The 18,557-nt window shown below is 36.6% G+C and overlaps 1 protein-coding gene across 15 annotated transcripts in view; it reads left to right on the top strand.

Annotated features, from left to right (window-relative positions):
• Positions 1-18,557, top strand: part of LOC121295531 (ankyrin-2-like) — a 239,531-nt gene that overhangs the window by 150,421 nt on the left and 70,553 nt on the right. For 9 of the 15 annotated variants that reach the window (XM_041220297.1, XM_041220326.1, XM_041220318.1 and 6 more), the window contains 13 exons: positions 4,704-4,802; positions 5,878-6,063; positions 6,539-6,562; positions 8,021-8,029; positions 8,527-8,625; positions 9,895-9,993; positions 12,054-12,152; positions 12,671-12,868; positions 14,000-14,098; positions 14,201-14,299; positions 15,692-15,790; positions 16,155-16,352; positions 18,185-18,283. In XM_041220297.1, coding sequence (XP_041076231.1) covers positions 4,704-4,802; positions 5,878-6,063; positions 6,539-6,562; positions 8,021-8,029; positions 8,527-8,625; positions 9,895-9,993; positions 12,054-12,152; positions 12,671-12,868; positions 14,000-14,098; positions 14,201-14,299; positions 15,692-15,790; positions 16,155-16,352; positions 18,185-18,283 — 1,407 coding nt within the window. The remainder of the gene's footprint in view (positions 1-4,703; positions 4,803-5,877; positions 6,064-6,538; positions 6,563-8,020; positions 8,030-8,526; positions 8,626-9,894; positions 9,994-12,053; positions 12,153-12,670; positions 12,869-13,999; positions 14,099-14,200; positions 14,300-15,691; positions 15,791-16,154; positions 16,353-18,184; positions 18,284-18,557) is intronic. The other 6 variants (XM_041220359.1, XM_041220351.1, XM_041220397.1 and 3 more) reach the window with 1 other exon arrangement.

Here is an 18,557-nt window from a genome sequence, read left to right as displayed (position 1 = left end):
AGTAGTATAAGGGGGAGGGGAGACCAAGGAGGAGGGATTTATAATAGTCAAGCTGGGTGAAAATAAAAGAGTTGACCAGGAGTTTGGTAGCGGAGAAGGAGACGGAGGGGCGTATTTTGTGGATGTTGAATAGGTGAAAATGGCAGGTGCGTGTTATGGCCGAGATATGGTCAGAAAGTGAGAGGGTGGAATCGAATATGACCCGAGGTTACGAGCACAGAGGGTTGGATTGAAGGACAAGGGGGGAATGAAATGGTGGGGCAGGGTGGTGGAGACGAGGGGGAGTGGAAGAAAAGGATTTCAGTTTTTGATGGGTTGATGAGGAGGTAGCGGCATGCCATCCAGGATTGAATAGTGACCAGACAGGCTGATATACCGGCGGCCAGGTCAGGGGTAAAAGAGGGGAATTTATTCCACTTATTCATCTGATTTATAAATCTGTATTGTGCCAGTAATTGACCCTTACCGGCATCATAATTAACACATGCCTCAGGCCAGGAGGAGAATGAGATGCTTCTTAACGGTATAATTTCCTAGCACCATTTCTGTGTTTAGGAACATGTATTTTAGTCTTTAGCTGTCATATTTGTTTAATAATCCAATAATTAGGTCATTTATGCATTTTGCCATATTGTCAAATGTAGGTTGCCCTGCCAACCCAATATTCCGAAGGAAACAGACGGTGTATGCCACTGAGGTCTTAAAGTAGGGAACCCATTACAGGCTGGTAAACTAACCAGCCAGTACTTATATAAATAGTGTGTTAAATACCGCCCAGCAGTTTTTTTTTTTTTTTAATGGATGTAAAATACCTCCATCTTTTATGAATAAGGCTGTCACAAAGATGGCTGTAGTGGGTGACGTCAGACCAGAACCAGGAACCAACAACTAAACAACAGAGAGGTGGAGTTTGTTGAAGCTGAGCGATTGTTTTCGATCAGCATTTAATAATAGAACAGACAGAAAATAAAAGGTTGTAAAGACAAACAAAACACAGGACACGGCACTGGCAGCCAAAACAAAGAGACAAACAAAATGAACTATACAGACAAATACGATGAGCTACTATTATAATTAGTATTACCTACATCTCCAATCCCGTTCTCCACTCATCGAACACACAACCCTGAGTGAGTGAAAACATGCTGCTTTTATGCAGCTGTACCGAGACTTGATTGCTAATCAATCATTCAATTGGAGTCTCAGTACAATTGCATGTGAATTAATAAAGTGCAATTACCTGTGCTCGCATGTTATTACATTTTACCTGCACGTGAAGTGCTGTGCAATCCTCGTGCCTAAATACAAATATACATTTTAAACAATCATGTGCATACCCCATATTACGTCCTGTGTACCAATGACTATACACCTACATTAACAAACTACACATAACATACAACACGGGAATACACACAGGGATGGGGCAACATTGCCATAGTGGCCCATTATCTTTTAACACTAGAAAATTGGATTCAGGCAAAGAAATCTCTTTCATGAAACATAGCAAGTGCAAACTATACTAGGAGCACTTAGCAAAGGTGTCAAAATTGTGGAATCATTTTATCACAATCAATGCTGAGCAAGGTGGGTGGGGAGTTCTGTAACCTTGTGCAGTTGCTAAAAAATAGAGTGAGGCTAAACCTTTCCATTGTTCTCATGAAAATTGCAGCTTTTCCAGCAGCTTCCTGTATTGAACATCCAGTGATTTGTGCTTTTGAGAATGTGTATCTGCATATGGCCTGAAAAATAGGATCAATTTGCATGCAGGTCCACAATGGGGATTCTGCTAGTCCTCATTTACATAAGATGACTTGACTCTGAGCAGCTTGAGCAGTTAGAATGCTCACAGTTTCTTATGTTCATATTGGGAAATCAGTGTAGTTCAGAATACAATGTTCAGAAAACAAGCTCTTTTTAAATTATTCATTTAATTTCATGCTGCTGTTTTATGTGGTACTCACATCCAAAACAGACAGACTTTTAAAATGTATTGATCACGATTGCATTAGTATATGAAACCTGGAATTCAGAATCCTATTAAAGTTCACGTCAGGCTCAGTTATTGTAGCCAGCATTGATAACATAAGATTATTCACCATTGTATTGCTTTATAATGAAGAAAATATAGTCTACTTTGTCAAATTAGATAATAAACCACCACAGTCTTCATTAGTTATAAAATGGCTGGTTGTCTATAGATTGCCAGTATTTAGGCAGTGTGGATATGGTATGTGGGGACAGATCCTGTAACAAATAAGTAATTTAGCCATGTCTTAGATTAAGACCAATTTAGACTTGACACCTCAACAGTCTGCATTTTTAGAGCTCTGCACAATAACACTCATGCTGTTTCTGATGTCCCTTGTGTCCCTGTGCAACAGAGGCTGCAAAAAAGGCCCGTCATTGTGATAAATTAAAAAGCTTTGAAGATGCTCAGTATCTGAATAGGTCATCAGTCCTACAGTCAGCACTTGTCATTTCATTTTGGAACTTTACCATGGTGCTATAGTCTTGTAGTGCCTTCTCAAGTCAAGCACTTGCTTGCAAGATCCCTTCTGTATGGATAGATAGTGAGGACTTCAGTCTCAAGTGATGCCAGTTCAGCATGCTTAATTACCTGCATCTGATGCTTAATAATTAATTAAATAATTAAAATCGAATCAACATCTATTAATTTACTCTGTAGTTTGATTTTATTCTGAAGCTAATATTGCCTTTTAGGTATACTATCTATTTTCTGGTCGCAAATAATTTGAATAGAAAGCCGCTGGTCAGCTTATAGAAAAACCCTGTGGTTTGTTTGCAAACAGGGTTCATTTTTTAAATTCAAAGAAATGATTTTTATACACACTAGGACTTGAGTATTTAATGCAGCGTATTATTGTAAAAAAACACTCTCCACCTGGCACCCTTCACACAGCAAATATTGTTTTAGTTGCCCAACCAATCAGTTTCATGTGTATGCCTTTTGTGTGTTCACTTCACACTGAGAATGCCAGGTGAGACCTCCACCTAAAGAACCATTCTGGTATAGCCATTGGCACGTGTCAAAATATATAATGAGATCATTTGATCATTTCTCACTATCAAGCTGTATGATTTAGTACAACACTCTTGTAGCAAAAGAATGATTAGATTTTAATGTGTTAATAACAAAAATGACTACTTAAACTAATTGTGTAGGAACTACAATAAAATATAATTGTGAATTAAATACATTAATAAATCCACTGTCTGACATGCTGCAGTGAAATCTCAACTCTCAGTTTCCATGGCAACTAGTGGCTGAATGGATGGCTACTCCCTGCTGTTCTGTTAGATGCTGGTGTGTTCTGTGAGGAACAAAAAAAAAAAAAAAAAAAAAAAAAAACAGGCCACACAGATGAGTTCACCGACAGAGACATGGAAGTTCTTGGCATCTGAACGTCAGAATGATGAGGAATTACTTGATAAATAACCAATAGAGAAATAAAGAAACAGAAATATTGAAAAGTGGCAATACATGACATAGAAAACATAATCCTTAGATAAGGATAATGTAAAGTAGCTACAGAAGGTTAAAGTTAATAATGTTTGTGAGTTCCATCATATTATATTTCACCATTGAATCCGGTACTTTGTTTTATCGATTTTATTATCCTTGTAAACAAGGTCAGATTATTTTTCTCAGTTAGAAAAATGTTAATGTGAGTTGGAATGTTGGTATGACTGTTGTAGAATTACTAGATTTATAAGCAGTTGTTTAGCAAAAAAAAAGTAGGTGTCTTGGAAGGAAACCAGAGCCAAAGACCAGAGAAGAAAGGAAAGCTTGCCTAATCACACAACAATAAATGTCAGGTGCAAGCATGTACAAACACTGCAGGAACATACAAACAGTAAACTGACCACTTTGATGATGTTACAGAATAAGATCTTGATGAATAATGTATAGTGTGTATGTTTGATTTGTTATTGAGGTGGGTGGCTGGGTTCCATGACTACATACCCGCTGTTAAAGAAGTGTCTATCAAACCATGTTAGATGCCCACAAATAAAGAGCATTTCTAATCAAGCATTTCTTAATAAAGGGTTAGGAACTCTCTAAAAGCAGCCCTATGTGCCTGTGTAAGGTTTTTTTTTTTTTTTTTTTAGATTGTCTCTTAATTTACATCCCCCAGTATCATGTCCATATGCTTGGCCCTGTCTTAATTTAGCTGTAAAAATATGAATGCCACATATAGTATAGGAAGGATTTTTTATTATTAAAAAAATTAGCTATGTACAGTATCTTCGTCAACCTCCAGTTACTGTAGAGCCAGTGTGCCCAATTCCACTTTTCGAGGGCCACTGTATCCCAGGAACTACTTTAGAGCTTGAATGAAGGTTTAATTGGGTTTAATTAAACAATTTTAAACATGGCTGGAACAAAGACCTGGGGCCTGATTTTCTACATTGTACAAATTGGCCAATTTATTTATTAGCTATGGAGTGGGCCATTAGCCTGCTTATTTGCCCATAGTGGAAAATACAGGTCTTGAACTGGAAGGACCCATCCTGGCTAGAGAATGTTAAGCTTTTAATATTGGTTAAAAATATTAATTAAAAATATAGGCTACCTGAAATAATATAAAAATGTTTCTTTGCAAATGCCCTAAAACTGCATGGTACAGCAGTGCATGTTGTGTACACAATTCTTCAACTGTGTTTCTTTTGGACTACAGAATGGATTCACTCCCTTGTACATGGCAGCCCAGGAGAACCACGTAGATGTTGTGAGGTACCTACTGGAAAATGGATCAAACCAGAGCATTGCCACAGAGGTATTAAATGACATGCATGTATTAAAATAGTTTTAATATATATTATGTTCTTAATACATATATTTTCTTTAAACAATTCAAATGTAACAATGTGTAAAATCAATACTGTAATAATAATAATTCCAAATTAATATATATATATAGCCTTTCCATTTAGTAAGGCTATTTGTCTAAAATTTTCTCATCTCCCTTAAAAAATAATGTTTTAGATAAAAAGACAACAAGAATGTTTTACATACAGCTGAACGAATTTGTATAATTGGGTATCTAAAGGGTTTCAGTGATGCAACAGGTAGGTATCTTAATGATACACTTGTGCCTGTTACTGTTTAACATTAGTTAAGTAAAGGAGCAGGTTTTCGCAAATTTACATTTTATTCAAGGAGTTATTACAAATGACTCTTACACAAATTATAATTTATTGTCACAGTTCATAAACAACATAGGCAATGAATCATTACAAATTTGATCAGTTTACTATCCTGCCAAAATTGTCCTAAAAGGTCTTGCTTTTCAAATGGATTGAATAGTTGTCATCCTTACATCCTTGAGTGTTGTCTATTATCACTTTTGCAAGATTAAGCAAGATTAAATGATTATTAAATGACAGTTACAGATACCGGAACAGGTAATGTTCCTTGCCAGTATAATAAATGTGTCATACACCCCTGCTTTGCTTAAAATATTTTCAACTCCCCAACCTCCATATACAAGGTGTTTCCGAACTCTTAAACTAATCTGTTGTTATCTGTGAAGCTCCCCACCTCCATCCTATATGCCTACTGGGCCACTGACAGTTCACATATATTTGGAGCATTCGTGATTTTTTTGTGAATTCCAATGGTTTCAGATATCTCAGCCCCCCTGTTCATTATATAGAATATCATTATATTAAACAAGACTCCAGAGGTTATACAAAAAAATATGAACTGAGTGAATTATGTTTTATGGATTGAGAGGGCGTGTGTAAGAGAGCATTGGAGGCTTTGTTTTTTTTTTTTTGTCTAGACTGAGCCTGCTCACTTACCGGTGTTTTATGGAGGCTTGGGATTGATTTCTTTGTGTAAATCTTCAGGACGGCTTCACTCCGCTGGCTGTCGCACTGCAGCAGGGCCACAACCAGGTGGTGGCTATTCTCCTGGAGAACGACACCAAGGGGAAGGTGAGGCTGCCAGCCCTGCACATTGCCGCACGCAAGGACGACACCAAGTCCGCGGCACTCCTTCTCCAGAACGACCATAATGCTGACGTGCAGTCCAAGGTGAGCTGCAGTGAGAGGCCTCCCACTTGTTTTTAATCTCAAGACATCCTGTGTGATTACTCACCACTGGGTTGCAAGGAATTGACAACAGAATTGACTGCCATGAAATGAGATAAGACGTTTTAACCTGAACTCCTTTTTTGTTTAACTGTGTGTGTGTGTGTGTGTGTGTGTGTGTGTGTGTGTGTGTGTGTGTGTGTGTTTGTGTTTGTGTTGAAATTCTGTCAACAGGAGCCCCTTGTTTAACAAGCTGTAAGTTGTATATACATTTTGTTTGAAGGATTTTTACTTCATAGGTTCAAATATTTTGTATAGTTTTTTGTATAGTATAATTTTTGCAGGGTGAAATGTGGAATGCATGCAAGTCATTTTTGTACCAAAGAATACAATGCAAATAAAACTGAGTTGGTTTCTCTTTCAAAGGTATTTTATGTTTTATAACAAAATGTTTCCTTCCTCAATCATGCTGCACCAGATGATGGTTAATAGGACTACTGAGGTATATATTCTGATACACTTTTTCAATATCTTTGTCATAGAGATTTTTTTTTTTTATTGTTATTTTTAAGCTTTGCTTAAATCACTTTTTTAGTCTTGCATGGTGGAGTTACATGAGTAGTCAACATGTACAGTAGTTTTATAAAAGTTGTTCACATGCATGGCTAATAAGTTATTTCCTAAAAACTTTATATCAATTTATTTTCTAGAAGTTTGATTTATTTATTTATTTATTTAATTTCAGTCCAATATTTTTTTTGAAATGCTTCTTAGTCAATATTGACACCAGTTTGTGTTTCTAAAGTTGCATTGATATTATCTTCTTCTATTACACATATTCAGTTATATATTTTCTTTGTATTTCATAGATATCAGTGCATTTCCTATTGTTAATACAACATATATAACACACAACTAAGTTCCAATGCAGAATAATGCAGATGCAACAAATGGCTTTTGGTATGAAATACAAAGTGGTGGCTATGAATTTTGGTTGCATCTGCATTATTCTGTTTAAAACAAGTTTTACTGTCTCTGATGTACAAATACCAAAGTTCATAGTACGAATTTTGAAGTATTTTGTTATATGCATTTTTATTGTTATTGTTTTGTTTTTTTTTTGTATCTGCGATTATCTTTTCTTTTAATGTTATATTGCTGTATTGCCTTTTAAAAAATATTGTAATGCATAAATGTTCCAAACAGAAATGTTCAGTGAATTTAAATATAATTGGATACAGTGTTCTCATTTAATGATGCCATACTGAAATACCTTATTAGTACAGTGTTGTCAGTATTTCTTATAACAGTTCAATCATATCTAGGAGACATATCAAGCACTGTAAGAGTTAATGAACAGGCCATTCATTATTGCTTAATAATTCCTGTCCACCAATCTTAGGTGGAGCAAAATAAACAAACAGAAATTCAAATAACCCCAAAATATAAGATAATGTAGTTTTCCTCAGTGTTAATAGCTACTCTATGTTTGTTAGCATAATTACTTGACGCTGGGCTCAGTAGTTCATTCCCTGTTGATGTCATCATTCTATATGCAGTCTTTTCTGATTACTGTGTGAAAAAAAAAGAAAAACAACATTAACAATGCTTTCCAGGAACATTCGCTCTGATTATATCTGACAATATCCTTTTGAGCTAAGGATGTACTGTTACACTATGTGGCGGTGGTTAGCATTGTTAGTTTAGCACTTTCCTACTGTAAAAGAAGCAGAGTACAGCATCTGTTACAAAACTCGAATTAAGATTTTTTTTTTTTAATTTATTTATAAAACCTAGCTCAAGGAGAGATGGAAATACTCTTGCTGGCATGAACCGTTACTTAATTTATTTTGCATCATTTCCAGCATTGAATGTACAATTTATAATCATTTCTCAATCACAATATTCTTCACATTTTTGTAAATAATGTTTTCATATTAAATTGGAACATGTCTAACAGAATGGAAAGGTAAGGGCAAGCATTTCACATACTAAACTGCTCTGCAATATCCGTTATCATATGACCCTGGTGTGATTCATAATATCTAACGTATGGTGACATAGTGCACTTTTGGTTAATTGCCGTTTAACCGACTAAATTTTTTGTGCGTGTCGTTCCCCCCCCCCCCCCCCCCCCCCCCCACCACCACCCACCAAATCTATTATACAAATCCTTGTGAACACACAGAAAAGACATGTTCAAGTCAAAATAAAAACATTAATAATATAATTTTTTTTTTTTTTTTTAATAATACAGACTGGGTATGCATTGTTTCTGTAGGTTTAAAACATGTTGCATGAAGACTTTATGTGTGTGTGTGTTGGTAAACATATTTAGTTTCCATTTGGAAGGTTGTTGATATTTCACAGTGATGCCTAATGTGACTGTTGCATGAGGGGAAAAAGGATTACAAAACGGTAGTTCTTGTGAACTAAAGCTGACTACCATTGCTTTCTGTTTTCCAGAGCGGTTTTACTCCCCTGCACATCGCTGCCCACTATGGGAATGTCAATGTTGCCACACTGCTGCTTAATCGCGGAGCTGCTGTTGACTTTACCGCCAGGGTACGTTTGAATATCCACTGTTTTTTGGGGTTTTTTTGCATTTTGATCAAACTAGCTAAATCTCACACAAAGGAATATGGCAACTGCTGAGAAAACAAAAAGCATTAATTACAAGAATGGCCTTTACGTGTTAAGGCAGCCAGCTGATTTTTGGACAATTTGCTTCTTATCCTGATTTCTTGATTGAAGAAGGATTACAGCTCTAAGACTTCTGTCCCATTTCAAACAATTAAGAGATAAGTAAGTTCTTGTCTTGGTTAGTATTGCAATTAAGTATGGAATAAACAACCAACTATATTTCTGTCAGGCTTGGGTATGCAGCGATCCCTTCAAGAAATGAATCCAAATTGTTGAAATTGTTGTGGCATTCTTTTTCTGTGGACATCGGCGTATGATTTAAAATAACCATCCACTCAAGCAGAGCAGATTTCAAGGATAGCACATGTATTGCCATGCAAAGCTTCTACATTTATGACATGGAAGAGATAGTCAGCCTTTTTGTGTAAATCTCTTTTTCCAATAACTTGGAATGACCACAGCTTGAAGTACACTTATGAAGCCATTTCTACTGCAAAATTAAAAGATAAAAGGCACCAAGTTAAAGCTTTAGCCATTTTCCTACCAGTGTTGCCATTCCAGATACATTATTAGTTTATTTAGCAGAGGCCTTGATCCAAGGAGACTTACAGAGACTAGGGTATGTGAACTATGCATCAGCTGCAGAGTCACGTACAACAATATCTCACCCGAAAGACAGAGCACAAAGAGGTTAAGTGACTTGCTCAGGGTCACACAATGAGTCAGTAGCTGAGCTGGGATTTAAACCGGGGACCTCCTGGTTACAAGCCCTTTTCTTTAACCATTGGACCACACAGCCTCCTATACATGTGTCTGATTAAACAATACATCGTTTCTTTTAAATTGTTACAAGAGATTTTACAGTAAAAACGACTTTTACTGAAAGGCCCGACAAAAGCTCAGTCTGAGAAAAGTCAAACATTCAGCTATGCATCCAGTTTTATTAAGGCATACAGTAGCAACAAGCTTACAGGGTGATTATAAATGTGCTTGGCAGAGTTGCTACATCCAGCACCTTCAATGTGGCCCATAAGGGACGTGTTTTCCATCATTCAGAGTTTTTAATCTATAACCTGTACTACTGTACATCCATTCTTGATAAGACCTGGTGTAAAAACGTCTATTTTTTGTTTTGTTTTCGTGAACATTTTAATATTATTGTCTAGTAACAATGTTCTCATTGATTTGTAGAATGGAATCATTCCTCTCCACGTAGCTTCCAAAAGAGGAAACACCAACATGGTACGTCTCCTCCTGGATCGGGGATCACAGATCGATGCCAAGACCAGAGTGAGTTTCCTTCGGCCCCCCTCGCCCACTCTCTGTTCACACTGCCTTCCCTCTCCATTCAGCATGCTCCTTACCTAGTGCACCCTGCTGTCTCCCTCAGCCTGCACTGCAACAGGCTCTGTAGGCAAGCTTTGGAACATAATTTTCAGCACTTGAAGCCTTGAAAATACTTTTACAATTTCAAACCTAAGATTGATCCTCCTCTCTGTTTGGTTTTCAATGTCAATTTATACTTTCAACCACAGAAGGTTTGAGCCAATGCAAAAGTATTGCCATTGCACAAAAAAAAAAAAAAAACCTAAAAAACTAAAAGGCATATCTACTGCCAATTAAGAAAACTGTAGATGTTTTTTAAAGGTGCAGGACATATTAAAAGCATTAATATTACTGTAAAGTGTTTAATAATGGTTTGGACAGTGATAATGTACCTGCAGACATTATAGCCTGGTTCAGTACTAAAGTCCGACATACACTAAAATATTTTAAATAACATCTTAATCTAAAAAAAAAAATCAATTGTAATATCTTACCACTTAACGCCTGCCATTAAACTTAAATAAAAGCATCATTTGGTAAAGGATTATCTTATAAAACTCAGGCCTTCTAATTGGTAGTACAGTATATTAGTATTAGTATTGGATATTATCCAGCGCTGCACTGTAATCACTGCAGGAAATCTTGTTTTAAGTAAACAAGCTGTCCATGCTTTTAATTTGTTAACACTATTTTGTGATAATGCTGTATGTCTTTGATGCCCAGTCGTTGGTGCCTCTTGTTTCTCTCATTTTGTCCTCTTGTACTCGCTATGGCCAAGAGTATGTACGGTCCAGCAGTGGTAGATACAGCGGTATACGCTCAGTGTGTTACATTTGAATGGGAAGACTCTTGCCCCAGCCTCTGTAAGCCTCTCTCTGAAAGGATGCCTCAATATCTTGGGTAGCAGTACAATGGAAAGTAGTAATAATGTTGTCCTGAGTTCCTGTAGGACTTCAGTAGACTTGTGTTTGCATCCCCTTGAGCCTGGACCAATAGGTGAACTGAATGAGGGTAGGCTTTTTGTATAGAAATGTGATGAATTATACCAAAGAAGGCCAAAACTTTTTCTGTGACATAATGTATGAGTTATGAAATAAGTTGTGCCCATCAAAACAAATCGCAAAGTCAGTCATAATATTTCTTGGTCGGTTAAAGTCACTGTAACAAAGATTAATATTGCCTTACAATAAAGATAATTTACAGTTGCTAATAAAAAGTAAGGTCTGGAAATACACCATCTTAAAAGCTACTGTGAAGCTCTATACAACCACACTCTGCAACCTAATTCCTGAGTTATTTCTCAGCTTACTAATTGTGTCAAGGTGCTATTTCTGTGGTTATCTCCACACTGTCATTATCAGCTCCATCATAATTCCTTAACTTGTGCACTTACATTCTATTAAGGTTTTTTTGTTTATTATTATTATTATTATTATTATTATTATTATTATTATTATTATTATTATTATTATTGCATTGCATCACTAACAAAAACATTCTAAAGAAAACTTCTGTCCTCCTCCCCTGAGCTTAACATTGCTGAAGTTTTATATGTTGATCTGGCTGCGGGAAAAAATTATTCAGAAGTATTAGTACTTAGTCATTATATTAATTGGTTAATTAGATATAATATCTGCAGCATTTTTAACAATGGTCTAATGTTTTGAGATTTACAGCAAATTAAGTGGTGAACAGTAACAACCAATAAATACAGGCAGATCTGATACTTTATATTATTAGCAATGATATATCAGTTTATCAGTTTATTGTCTGTTAAAACCAGTTGGCAAGCTTACCCTGTATAGATTTAATTGTGAATAAACTGGAACATCGTAGAAACTTCCAGCTCACAATAGAAATGAAAAACCCACATTAAACTCTAAAATCTTTTAGATGAGATAGTTAGGCCCTGTTAAGAGCAGAAACTTACAGTTCTACCTCTGGACTGAACTGTCTCTTCAGAACTACCGGGTTGTTTCTCCTTGATGAATCGCAGTGTCTTTACTTGTGGTCCTGTGTTTCAGGATGGGCTCACACCCCTGCACTGCGCTGCACGAAGTGGGCACGACCCAGCCGTAGAGCTTCTTCTGGAGAGGGGTGCGCCCATGCTAGCAAGGACAAAGGTACGTTACCATCTACTGAAAGGGCTTTCTGAAGCTCATTCTCTAGAATGTTCAGGCAGATATCAGAGTGAACTGTATGAAACTGCCAAATCCCATTAAAGATGACAGTAAAATTGTCTCAAATTAAGTTATAGTATCAAGTGGCTTTTAGAGGTTGGTCCAAGGACGGCACCAGAATTTCAATATAAATGTAGCTATATTAATTTGTAAAGCACTGATTTATTTACTGTGGCAAGAATGCTTTTTGTGTCATTTTTTTTTTTTACAAACGAAATATGGGAAGTATCATTGCTATTTTGCTGGTGTACATACATTATGGGAATTGGAACGCATTAACTGAACTCTGTGTTGTTAGTTTACCCATTCATCATTTTATCAGAATTATCATATGTCTATGAATGTCATTATAAGTTATAATTTCAGAAAGAAGATAAGGGAAAAGTACCACAAGATTTTATTTTATTTTTATGGTTGTTTTGATCTGCAGGCAAGTCAAAACTTTTTTTTCTTTTCCACAGAATGGACTGTCTCCTCTTCACATGTCTGCCCAAGGAGACCATGTAGAATGTGTCAAACACCTGCTGCAGCACAAAGCACCTGTAGATGATGTCACACTGGACTACTTGACTGCCCTTCATGTTGCTGCGCACTGTGGTCACTACAGAGTAACAAAACTGCTTCTGGACAAGAGAGCCAATCCCAATGCCCGTGCACTGGTGAACACACATAACACATTATCAATAAGTAGAAATGTGTATATATATATATATATATACACAGTGGTTTGCTGAAGTATTCATCCCCCTGCAAAGTTTACACATTTTGTTGGCACAAGAGCGTACTCCACAACGCTTTCAAATTAGACTTTACATGTAGAATCTACACAAACTACTCCACATTGATAAAGTTAAAAAATGCATATAGAATATAAATAAGATCTATAGAAAAAAACAGATTAATCTTAGTTGCATAAGTATTCAACCCCTTTGCTACTGCAGCCCTAAATCAGCCCACAGTGAAGTCCATCATTAAGAAATGGAAGATGCATCATACCACCCAGACACAACTCAGATCAGATCGCCCTCCTAAAATGAGCAGCCGTGCAAGCAGGAAACTGGTTTGGGATCTCACTCTGAAGCCAACAATGACCTTGAGAGATCTGCAAAGTTCTGTGTGAGATGGGAATCAACATTCACACATCAACATTAAGCCAGTCCCTACACAAAGCTGCCCTGTATGGATGGATGGCAAGAAAGATGCCATTACCCAAAAAGCCTCATTTTAAAGCACGTATGGTTTGAGAAAAAGCATGCAAATAATACTGCAGACATGTGAAAAAAGGTTTTATGGTCAGATGGCACAAAAATTTAACTTTTGCAGTCCATCGACGATTCCCAATAAACTTATCAGAACTGGAGCAATTTTCCAATGAAGAATGGGCAAATATTTCACCATCCTACTGTGCAAAGCTAGTAGAGACCTATCCAAAAAGACTCATAGCAATAATTTCTGCAAATTGTGCTTCTACCAAGTACTGACATAAGGGGCTGAATACTTATGCAACCAGTAAATTTCATTTTGTATATTTTCTTTGCAAGTTTTGCTGACATTTAACCTCCTCCTCATATAACAGTGTTCAGTTAGTACAGCTTTGAATAAAAACAGTTTGTTTAAAAAACTGTGCATAGATTATTTGTAATTCAACAAAATGTAACATTATTGGTGGGTGTGAATACTTGAGAAAACCACTATTTTATTTGCTGGATTATCAAATGCAGTACAGTAATACCTCAGATAAAGCAAAGTTTTGAGATTTTTGTATGCTGATTTGTTTGTCTCCCGCACAGAATGGATTTACTCCACTGCACATTGCATGCAAGAAAAATCGAGTCAAAGTCATGGAACTCCTTGTGAAATATGGAGCTTCAATCCAAGCCATAACAGAGGTACATTTCTTACTGTTTACTTGTAAAGTAATGCTGTCCTAAATGTTTCTATTTAATCAAATCTCTTTCAGTGCAGTAAAACCTTGTTGTTTTGTTTCACAGTCTGGCCTTACTCCAATACATGTGGCAGCCTTCATGGGCCACTTGAATATAGTCCTCCTCCTGCTGCAGAATGGAGCCTCTCCGGATGTCACTAACATTGTGAGTATGGCTTGATTTAGCCTACTGAAGCAAATTCAGGACAGGAAATGTAGACAATATTTTGCATATGTAATATGTAAGTAGTGTCATGTAATCTATCTATATGACCACAGCGGAACTAAACTATTGACTTTGCAAGACATGAACAGCATAAAGAAACTATATTGATATAACTATATTATAAAAGGTTCTCGTGTCTTAAAAAAATGCTGTAACCGCAAAATATTTGAATATGTATCTGTACTGCAGCGTGACAGCTGCCAGAAGATGTTTGGGTTGTGTTGTTTTGAAGAGATGTCAGTTGTGCTAGCTGGTCCCCTGTTAGCTTGTAACAGCGCTGACATAATGGATTGGTATTTCAGGTCTTCATAAGTTACCACTAAGGGAGGAGGGCATTCAAGTATCAACTCAGGAGGTTTGTCCAATAAAATACAAATACTGTATTATGTATTCTTGAAATTGTACATATTTCAGCAATAATGTAAAAACAGTAAAACTGTTGTGTTTCATAGTATAAACTCTACAATAATCAGCCATTATATCAGTGATTGATTGGACATTGCAGTTACAGTATTTTTTTTACTATATTCACTGTACAATACAATATACTGACCGACTTTTTTCCCCTGTAAATGATTTACTGTATTATTTTCTGTCATACACAATGCTACTCTTTCTAGTGTACTTTTTATCACATATTTGTCAAATTGTGAATTGTCAAATCTTCTTACTTGTAATTTCACGGTGGCTAGAATAACTAATTAGAGGAACTAAAACTGACTGTATTGGAAGTGTTTAGAATCCATTGCTGAGAATTAAAATGTCAGCATTTTGACCTTAGGCATTCCAATCATATCAAAGTTTATGTAAAAGGTCTGGACTGTCTCCAAGTCTACTGTGTACCTTAGAGACAAATCAAAGCTGACAAACGAGGAGTTACATTTACTGTTTTGTGCAGCAAACATTTAAGCAGCCTTACTGTATTTTAGAGACACTGGGGTCATTTCAATTGATCTAAAAAGATGCAGGTCTGAAAAAACAGTAAGACTTAAATAATAAAAATGTGAACTTGCCAGTTCAACAAAAAAAAAAATAAAAAAATGAAAAAGAATTGGAAAAGACTGCCAGGTATAATCAGCAGCAGTGCCACTTGCTTGAAAAGTGGTAAGTGGGTTCCAGTAGAATCTATTTTACAACCAACAAAGAGAACAAGCAAAATGGTCTAAATTGTGAACTGGTCCTAACAGGGAGATTTTGCAGGTGGTCTTCCTATTTAAAGGCAGCGACGGAGAATGCCAACACTGACGAGTTGATCTTTGTATTAAGTTGGTCACAGGGAGGGAGTTCCCTGTCCTGTGGTGTGACCAGGTCATTGTGCTGTTGTGTTTGCAGCGCGGGGAGACAGCCCTGCACATGGCTGCTCGGGCTGGACAGGTGGAAGTTGTCCGCTGCCTTTTGAGAAATGGCGCACATGTGGATGCTAGAGCCAGGGTAAGTCACTAGTACAATAAGCACTGTGTAACTATGACCAGTTCTAAATGGCTACATACAGTATCGCAAGTATTTTTTAATTGAGGATAAAACTGACAAATTTCCACCTTGCATTAGTTACTGCCATTATTTTACCATACTGTTTGTATTCTTTTTACTCCAGCAGTGTGGCACTGTTAAATAAATAGTAATGACCTTACTATAATTATACACCTATTATAAATCCAACTATTACTGCCACTAAATAAGTACAATTCGAGGAACATTAGGAAATAGGTAAGAACATGCATTTCAACACCTTTGTTTTTGACTTTTAGGTTCTCTTTTATCATTATGAATGTGGTTGTATGTTGTTATTTTTCAGGAGGATCAGACCCCACTACATATTGCTTCCCGTCTGGGTAAAACAGAAATCGTGCAATTATTACTGCAGCACATGGCACACCCTGACGCAGCCACCACAAACGGCTACACCCCCCTGCACATCTCAGCCAGAGAGGGGCAAGTGGATGTGGCCTCAGTTCTCCTAGAAGCTGGGGCCTCACACTCCTTAGCCACAAAGGTAAATCTACAGCAGTTAGTCATCTTTATCAGTTCAGCAGTAAGCAGCTTGGTGCTTATCGGAGAGAACTATTGTGTTTTCCTCCCCCTGTATCCGAGCAGCTGAACACCCATTTTAAAATCAGATTGCTTATGGAAATACACTATATTATAATAAACTCAATGTTAGCTACAGCAATAAATAAGGGATTTAAAGGGAACAAGTAGAGTAAAAAAAAAAAAAGTTTAATAACAGCACTGAAAGTAAACTGTGCATAGCCAAAGAAAAACAGATTACTAATAGTTTGCAACAAACCAAAATGGGGGCATTCAGAACAGAAAATAGGAGATTCAGGGGCATTCAGAACAGAAAATAGGAGACACTGGTTTTTTACACAGAGAATTGTGAGGGTCTGGAATCAACTCCCCAGTAATGTTGTTGAAGCTGACACCCTGGGATCCTTCAAGAAGCTGCTTGATGAGATTTTGGGATCAATAAGCTACTAACAACCAAACGAGCAAGATGGGCCGAATGGCCTCCTCTCGTTTGTAAACTTTCTTATGTTCTTATGTTCTTATGTTCTAAAATAAAACAAAAAAACTATATGGCTATTTACTGGTATAGAAAACAAACATTAATCAGAAATAAACAATCACATAATTAAAAAAGAAAAATAACGGCAGAAAGAAAGATGCAGATTTTAATGTACTCAAAACCACAGCCAAACAATGCAGCAAAAAAGTAAACAGCAGATCAATGAAAGAAAAAAAAAAACAATAGCATGATAATCTTGTTTGATTTGATTGGGAATGAACAAACGTTCATTGATAAGTCTGTCAGTTCCATCCAAAAACAAAACAGAATCCTCAAAAGCAGTCAACCAAGCTCTCAAAAACAAAAACAAAAAATAAGGAATATCAAAGATAAAGAACCTTCCCCCCCCCCCCCCCCCCCCCCCCCCCCCCCCCACAAATATCTGCATGGCCATGAAAACATTTGTGATCCAACCGTGTAAGGAAATAAAAAAAAGAATGGTCTCACACAGCTATACCTGGAGTCTGCTGTGGAGGTTTCTTCCATTGGTAGTTTGTCAAGAATGCACCACGTACGAGTTAAAAAACAAATACCGTAATTCTTGTAATACTTGACAGGTGCAGCAATACCTTTTATTAATGCCCTAAAAGCTCTAATTGGCAAACTGGGCATTCAATAATATAGTACAACTACATATATTTCTATTGAACTATAGAGCTGTGAAATTTGAAAAAAGTGCTGCCTGGCAAGGCTATCTACCATTCATTTAAGAATGGGTGGGTGATGCTGGTAGTAGCACCCCATTATGGGGCTGTTCCCTCAATATACCTACACTACAAATTTTCATAGCTAGATAAGGTAAATATTATATTCAGTATATTTTCTTTATCACCTGCATATACTACAAATATATTTGTCTATGTGTAGAGTATGATTTTGTAGATCTAGAAATGCATAGATTCTGATTCCATCATGGCTCATGGCTTCTACAGATATGTGCACTTGTTGTTTAATATGGCCACAGAATGCTCAATGCAGTGTTTTAACATCACCTCTTGGTGAATGCCATCATTAAAATCAGTTAGGAATGTACTATAATTACAGAATGTATTACTGTAAGGAGCAGGGGCATGGATATAGATTAATAAACCTGAAAATAACAGTTGCATAATAACAAACAATGCTCTACATATTCAAGACAACATTAATTTTGTATATGTTGTTCTATGTATTGTTTCATAGACATTTGTATCTATGTTATAGCACTGAAAGATTGAAACTGCAGCCCACAAATAAGCATTAAAATTAAAACTTTACAGAAAGGATTCACCCCCCTGCATGTGGCTGCTAAATATGGAAGCCTGGATGTGGCAAAACTCCTCCTGCAACGCCGGGCTCCTCCCGACTCTTCTGGGAAGGTAATAGAATCCACAATCGTAACCAGTATTTTCACTGTTCACTGTGCCCTTCTGTATTGAAGACACCAATGAAATTAACTAATGCTTAGTTCTGACATTATCAATATTATTCTTCTGCGCTTGTCTTTAGGAAACTATATTTGATAATAGGAATACTTTCCAAATGTCAAATCACTAGAAAGTAGATATAAAATGGAGTATTTTATATACAAGTGGTAAGACCTAATGTATTCTTATGTAACCTATTTATCGTTTTTTGGGTGTTGTGGAAAAA

This window comes from Polyodon spathula, chromosome 2, assembly GCF_017654505.1.
Source record: "Polyodon spathula isolate WHYD16114869_AA chromosome 2, ASM1765450v1, whole genome shotgun sequence".
In the NCBI taxonomy this organism is placed as follows: Eukaryota; Metazoa; Chordata; class Actinopteri; order Acipenseriformes; family Polyodontidae; genus Polyodon; species Polyodon spathula.
The sequence above is the reverse complement of the archived record's forward strand: the minus strand, read 5'-3'. Positions and strand labels throughout refer to the sequence as shown.